This window comes from Mizuhopecten yessoensis, unplaced genomic scaffold, assembly GCF_002113885.1.
Source record: "Mizuhopecten yessoensis strain PY_sf001 unplaced genomic scaffold, ASM211388v2 scaffold11143, whole genome shotgun sequence".
Classification (NCBI taxonomy): domain Eukaryota; kingdom Metazoa; phylum Mollusca; class Bivalvia; order Pectinida; family Pectinidae; genus Mizuhopecten; species Mizuhopecten yessoensis.
The window spans coordinates 1,867,371-1,875,429 of record NW_018408901.1 but is presented as its reverse complement, the minus strand read 5'-3'; the positions used below and the strand labels follow the sequence as shown (position 1 = coordinate 1,875,429).

General features: G+C 37.7%; 1 protein-coding gene across 1 annotated transcript in view; it reads right to left on the bottom strand.

Annotated features, from left to right (window-relative positions):
* LOC110466714 overlaps positions 1-7,761 on the bottom strand; it is a 33,091-nt gene extending 25,330 nt beyond the window's left edge. The window contains exons 1-3 of the mRNA XM_021523423.1: positions 7,549-7,761; positions 6,009-6,093; positions 5,121-5,190 (exon numbers count right to left, since the gene is read on the bottom strand). Of these exons, the coding sequence (XP_021379098.1) occupies positions 5,121-5,190; positions 6,009-6,093; positions 7,549-7,640 (247 nt within the window). The 5' untranslated portion in view covers positions 7,641-7,761. The remainder of the gene's footprint in view (positions 1-5,120; positions 5,191-6,008; positions 6,094-7,548) is intronic.
* Positions 7,762-8,059: the final 298 nt, after the last annotated feature.

Below are 8,059 nucleotides of genomic sequence, written 5' to 3'. Positions count from 1 at the left end.
GTTTGAAGTTTTTGACATATTTGACCCCTGTGACCTTGAAAACAGGTCAAGGTCATTTTCGTTCTCAAACTTTGTAGGGCTCCTACCAACGAAGCTTTCAGCCAAATATCATGACTCTAGGCCTGTCCGTTCTTCAGAAGAAGTTGTTTAAAGGAAAAGTTGACGGACGGACGGACGGACGCCGCGTCACGGCATAAGCTCACTTGGCACTTCGTGCCAGGTGAGCTAAAAATAAAATAAAAACACTTTTATTACAACGAAAACAAGACCAAGGTCTGATATATCGTACAAAATGCATATTGGTTGAAATCACCAATGCTGGCAATGGAAACAATTTTAACGCTCTTGCAATTTATCAGAAATAATGTCTGTTACACTGCACTGATAACAGGGGTTCGTTACAAACGTCTGAAATACACATATTCTATATACCTACTGATACATTTCAGACATTTGTAACGAACCTGTGCTCCGTTGCAAGATCACTCACTTAAAACGCTATCAGTTTCACGCGTCTTGCATCCACGGTTCCTCAATTTCTGACGACATGTCAAATAATGAGGCTGTTATAGAATCTACCGACTGTTGTCAGGTTCCCATACAATCAACAAATAAATTCACGCCTGGATTCTTCACAAAATGAGCAAAGAGAAAAGTTTGAAATAACTTCCAAAAATAACTCCCTCGTGGAGGGCAAGGTCGGATTTACGGTGTTCACTGTATTTGTCCGTGCGAGAAATTTGTTCCGCAGGAAAATCGAAACAATTTCAATTCTAACTTTCAGCTCAGAGTTTAATTGATAAACTTAAATCACCCTATAGACATATCATACGCAATTGTATTGATACTGAATTGTGGAATAAAATTGAAGAGTTTGTTAAAATTTACTACTTTGTTTGCCAATCAGCACGTAACAATACGCTGTTCAAACTATTGAACGAAATTGTGTGGACTGTCATTAAGGCGGGCAATTTTAATTTGAAATATAAATTATAAGTTAAAAAAGAACATAAGAGGCAGAGAAAAAAATAAATATAAGTATTGAACTGTTTTTGTATGTTATTTATGATCTATTTGAATGACACTGCTTTGCAAGCAAACAAATCATAATGCGCGTTGTTTGCTTGCAAAGCTGTGTCATTCAAATAGATCATAAATACCATACAAAAACAGTTCAATGCTTGAATAAGATCGCAAATATTAATAGAATTTAGAAACACATGCACAGTTAAACACTGATATAATGCCTATCATTTCAATTGCGACCTCGCTTACCGCCAACATATCTTTCCATTAATTTATTGCCAAACCCTTTTGTAATGCCAACATATCTTTCCATCAATCTATTGCCAAACCCTTTTATAATGCCAACATATCTTTCCATCAATTTATTGCCAAACCCTTTTATAATGCCAACATATCTTTCCATCAATTTATTGCCAAACCTTTTTATAATGCCAAAATTTCTTTGCACAAATGATGGAGTGAAAGTGTTCTATATATATATATTGAAGAAGTGTCACCTTGTGCACATATTCAACAAATGACAGGTAATGCACTTTTTATACCCAGCGAGACCAATACTCGATACCAAGCAAGATAGAAAACGATAGTCGGAAGATATGGGGAAGATCTCAAAACCAGAAAAAACTAGAATCATGTCTGAGTGTGCGTAAATTTCCGCGCGTATGGTTTCGTCGATAGTGTAAGGAATGACAACTCTGATAGATAAAACAACAAGAGTACCGCAGGGCGGAACAATATACGCTCGTCAAATGCCATATAGTGTTAAATACTTACTGAAATGAACAAAGGGCAATAACTTTTGGTAAAATTGTTGAATCAAAATTCTTTTAGGGGAAACACAACTTCATATCATGATTATAATGTATACCAGGTTTCAAAGAAATCGGTCAAAAAATGTAGGAGAAGATTGCCGACAAACAAAAGTTTACGCTGTACATTCTTGTACATATGTCTGTATTAGATTTTTCATGCCCAGCAATTTAATATATGGTTATGGGATGGGGATCTCAACTGTTTCCAAGCTGTGACTCAGAAACTAGACCAGCCCAACCATTTGTACAATTTTGAATCCCTGCCTCCCATGAATGCCTCTGACACGATCAATATCCATGGCTAAATTCTATGGAAGAAGTCGTTAATAGCAATATAGCCAAATTGCCCCCTTTTAGACCCTCCCCTCAGCCCTCTTGGGAGTCAGCCCAAACTTTTGTACAATTTTGAATCTCCACTACGAGGGATGCTTCCAGTCAAATATGGTTGATATCTATCTCTTAGTTCCAGAGAAGAAGTCCCTTCAATCAATATAGCACAATTGCCCCGTTTTTCGCCCCGCCCCTCAGGTCCCATGGGGGCTGGACCCACGGTTTAAATGAAATTGGTTCCCCTTCCCCCAAGGATGCTTCAGACCAAATATGGAACAAATCCTTTCATTGCTACAGAAGAAGAAGGATTTTAAAGAATTTGCTATATTTCTCCTATTGGGCCCTGCGTCTCAGGTGACCTAGAAACTTGAATTATTTTGACCAAACATCAATGTAACGCTGATCAATCAACAGTAAACTACAGTTAACATTTCTCCCCAAAGGCAAATGTGTTATCCTCAATAATGAAGAGTATTTGATTCCAACACCTGAACCCAAAGAAAAAAAGAACAAGAGGCCAAAGGGCCTTAGCGGTCACCTGAGTTATATTATAGATACTGGTAGCTTTATTTTATTGCTAAGATGTGATGTGGAAATCAGCATGTAAACTAAGCGAAATACAATACTTGTCAAGGATAAGAATTTGAAAATATTGGTAAATGTTCCCTTTGGGGCCCCGCCCTAGCCCCTGGGGATGGGGCAGCAATCCCAATTTTACAAAGTAATACTCTCATTCACCAAAGATGATTCTGAATAAGTTTGAGTAATTTTCTGCTGAAAATGGATAAAATATATACCCAAAAGTGTTATTTCCCTATATGAACTATAGTAAACTTTACCCCCTCCCCAAGGGAGAACGGATAGCTCGGGGGTCCTGAAATTTACGATTTAATTAGAGCACATGATGATATTTTTTCCATACAGAGGAAATGAATGTATTACCTCAGGAGAAAATTTTGGAAATATTGGTTAATTTTCCCTCTGAGGGCCCGCCCTGCCCCTTAGGGCTGGGGTAGGAATTTCAATTTTACAATTTGGAACCATCTTCCTCCAAGGATAATTCTCACCAAGTAAAAAAAATATCCTACAGAAAGTTGTCGAAATATACCCAAAAGTGTTGTTTCCCTATAAAACTGTAGTAAACTTTACCCCCTCCCCAAGGGAGAAAGAATAGATCCGGGGTCCTGAAATTTACAATTTAAGTAAAGCCCCTGATGATCTTTCTTTCCATGCAGAGAAAACGATTGTAGTACCTCTGAGTCTGGAGAAGAAGATTTTTAAAATATTGTTTAATTTTCCTTTTGGGGCGTCCTGGCCCCAGGGGTTGGGGTAGGAATCCCAAAAATCCATCCACTGGTTCTTGAGAAGAAGTTGAAAATGTAAAAAGTTTACGCACGACAGACGAAGGACGGAAAGCGATTAAAATAGGTCACTTGAGCAAATCTCAGGTGACCTAAAAAATGTTGTTAAATGTAAGAATTTTACACCTACAAGGTATATTATATAAGCCACGCTCTAATTAGCCCTGGTGGAGCACCAGGGTAAAATAGCATCAAACTCTAATCTCATAGAGTTTTAATTCCAATCAAATACTCCCCAGGGGGAAAGGTATAGCTCAAACTCAGCCCATTGGGTATTAAATTTCACAATATTGATAAACCACCTTTAAAGACCCTTTTCTCTAGAAAGAGTATTTCTTTCTAGCATATCAGAGTCTTATAAGAGGACTGTAGAAAGGTAGACAGAAATGTCGGCATATATACTTTATTTTATCCCTGTTAACTAACCCTGCACCCCCTAGGGTGGGCCAGGGTCTAAATATTCGAGGTGTCAAACAGTCAATAGTGTTATAATTGCAGTTGAAAATCAACAAAATGAACCCAAAAGCATTGTTTTCCTATATAGACTATATTAATTTATTTCACCCCCTCCCATGGAGGAATAGGAAGCCATGGGATAACTAGTTCATACTTCTGATAAACCACCTGAAGACCCTTTTATCTATGAAGAGTATGTATTTCTACCCTATCTGGGAACTGAAAAGAAGACTTTTTAAAATTTAAGTCAATTTGACCAAAAAAAAAATCGCCGATCAACCGCTGGGGGTCAGCAAGGGTGAATAACTGTACATGCATACCATTAGTACCAATAATTCTAACAAAGCTTAAATTATTTCTAATGGCAATTAAACAAATGACACTCAAAAATGTGATTTCCCAATATAAACTATGAAGCTCAAACTGTAAACTTAACATACCATCTAATTATTCATATGGTGATGATGAGAAATGAAATAGCACTTTCTGTACCCCTACCCCCTTTTTTTCCAAATGTCATTTTTTTTGCTAAGGTAGGTTGTATATGACCCCACAAAAAATCACCAATGGATTTCTCAGAGGGGTGGCCAGCTGAAATATGTTCTAGAAGGTTCATACTTATGAAAAAATGAGGCCACCCTTTGACAGCAAGGGGGTGCTCACTGAACCCCTCTAGCCCTTGGGGTAATAGTAAAGTTTATCCCCTCCCAGGGGGAAACGCGAGACATCAGGGTCATGAAATTCACAATTTTGGTAAAGCACCTAAAGACCCTTCCATCTTTGAAGAGTATTTGATTCTATCATATCAGGATCTTGACAAGATTTTTGAAATTTTAGTCGATTTGACCGTTTTTTTGCCCCGCCCCTCAGGCCCATAGGGGCTGGGGACCATATAATTCACAATTTTGGTTGACCTTTGGCCATGGAAGATTTCTGCAAAATTTCATTGAAATTAATTCAGGGGTTTTGGTATAGAAGTTGAAAATGTAAATTGTTTATGGACGCACAACGGACAACGTCGGACAAAGGGCGATCGCAATAAGTCACCTGAGAAATCTCAGACAACCTAAATATAAAGCTTAAATTACGATTATGAAAATTTATTTGGTAAAGGAAAATACCAATGCTGTCTTACCTTTTAAGAAATCTACAATGTCCTTTTCAGATGATCTCCAGGGCACACCCAATAATGTCATAAACACTGACTGAAAATTGAAAAAAAAGCAAGAAAATAAGAATGTGAAGAATAGTTATTGACTTGTGTATCCAACTACATAGACTTAATGCAGAAAGCTCTCGTAAACTTATGATTCACTCAAGGTTTCATTTGGTATGCATCGCTTACACCTAGATACGGAAAACGTCTCGTCAGATAACAAAATTAAATATGTACTGTCAATCCTGTTTGAATTGCATAAGATCATAGCCACTGCAAGATTGAACAATCTGAATTTACCCCGACAAAAAGTTGGAACCACTTTAATCTAGCATAAATAATTAGACAACAGGCCCATGAGCCTTCACCGTCACTTTGTATTAGATATAAAAGCAAAGTACTTTGTTGTTGTGATGTATCAAAAAAACAGCAACAGCACCTTATAATTAGGCCCTCCCAGCCATGAAGAGGATTTGATTCTAACATTTTGGTCCTAACACTAATACCCTGGAGACGAACCATGGTATTAATTTTCAAACTATCAAATTGCAATTACATGATGATAATTCGCACCAAATTTGAATTATATCCCACCACTTTGAAATAAACAAATACCCAAAAGTGTTATTACTCTATATAAACTATATAGTAAACTTCACCCCCTCTCCAGGGAGGAATGGGTGACCCGGGGGTAGTGAAAATTACAATTTTCATAAAGCACCTTAGGACCGATCCATCTATGATGAGTATTTGATTTGTGAGCTAAAAATGTACTTTATCATTTGGTGAACCGAAACTTCATCATTTGATGAACAGAAATTCATCCATCCCATCTTTTGATGCACAGAAAGTTATAAAACTACCTACCTCTCTCTCAGTATTTGTTGTACAGAAACTTGCAGCAGGCAGGATATGTGGTTCAAAAGCCGTTTGTTGAAACCCAACTGATGTTCTAAAACATTGTAACGCATCCAAATATGTTATGGTCATTTGCTTTTTGCTTCATTAACATTTAAAAGTTCAAAATCTTTAACTAGAGACCCAGGGGCCTTAATAGCTCACAGAGTATTTGTTTATCTTTAAAACCTGCTGATTAACAAACCAGTTTATCAAAGGAATACAAGAAAACCAAGTTTTGCAAGAAGGACTTTGGGGCCAAACCTGGTAGCATGAACATTTTCTTCTTCTCTTCATGCCTAGCAATTGTATATATGGTTATAGGGTGGGGATAAAATCCCAATTCATACAGAAGGTGAAGGATTTTATTGATTTACCATTATTTCTCTAACCCTGACCCTCTGCCTCAAGGGGAAAGTGAGGGGGGAACACACTGTTTATACAAAATTCAGTCTCAGTTGCCAAATGATGCTCTAGACCAATCAGACACCTCCATTTCGTTACCATTGCAACTGAGCTGTCCGAAACTGTTACCATTGTGTTCTGTATCCCTCAAAATCCCTATGTATCCATCTTGGGCAATAAAAAAAGTCCCGAGAAAAAAATCATACCCTACTCGTAAAATATATCAATTGGTATATTTTATGAGTAAGGTGACAGCTGTACCCGAATCGGATCACCAAACCATCAGTTTGTAAATTCATTTAAAAATCTGAGGAGGAATTATATTCATTGATGGCTGTATTAAAGAAAGAATATTGATGGGTGTTCTTACAAATGAAATTAGCAACCGGGGCTCACGTGAGATATTTATAGAACGCTCTGAAGTCACCAATCAGCATATCCGTTTTTTGCGATCTCTGGACCCAAATCGGATCACGGCTTGAATTTTGCAGTATCTTGCGCTTCAAATGAATATTTCATTGCCAACATCTTAGCCTTTTATGATGACCTTTAGAATTGATATGACAAAAAGTATTTCTACAGTGTTAATTCATTCCTATTGTCCAAAACAGAATGCAGAGTCGTCGCACGGGCCATTTCTTATAAACTTAATCAAAACACTGACATTTGAGTTGGAATTACGTTTTCTTGTGCAATTTGAACTTAAAAACGAATCATCTGTAGAAATAAAATGATGCATTGCTATCTCTTCTTAGAATACATCATTGTTATAACTGATTTTTGGCACATTTATTGATTTATAAGTATTTTTAACAAAGGTGATCCGATTTGGGTACTGCCACCTGAGGTGGCGATTTTTTTTCTCATGACTATTTTAATTGACAGTAACAAATGCCTGTGCCCCAACATACACGCATCTGTCGTTTTATGACTGTATCGTCTGAATTTGAACATGACTTTTAATCGGCTTACAACTCCACACGGCTAACCACTAAACATCCATATACAAATAAAATTCAGAGAGCAGAAGATCCAATGTCAATGTTTGACTGAATGAGAGACAAACGGACATGTGATTTCTGTCACATCATGATGCACCTATTACCTTGCGATTCTCGATACATTCTGTGACTGTAACAGAAGTCGGCAACGTGGAAGAGAAACCGATAGGCCTCGTATGATCTTGCACAAACTCATCTTATGTTGTTGTGTAGGTGACGAAGAAGAACAACGTTTATAATACCAAGTACGAATTCCACGTGTTTGCCTTGACCTTGTACTAGACTGGTTCTCTCCCTTGATCCACTTCACGTCTTGGTGGGAAAGAAGCTTGATACCAATGGTACCCCTGTACGTTTGACAGTTCCCGCCGCCATCTTGGGTCAGAGGTCAAGTGGTTAAACTTGTGTAAACAATACGGCGGTCACTCGTGGCGATTGAGCGCTGTTGAATCTTGACAGTTTAAGGACGTATTTGCCTATAACAATGTTTACCATTATGGGGAACAGATGTAAACAACTAACCTACCTACTATTCCGTCCTTATCACTTGCAATATCATATTTTTACAAGCGTGACCCCTTAGCCTGGCAGTCCAGACCTACGGATGGGCTCGAG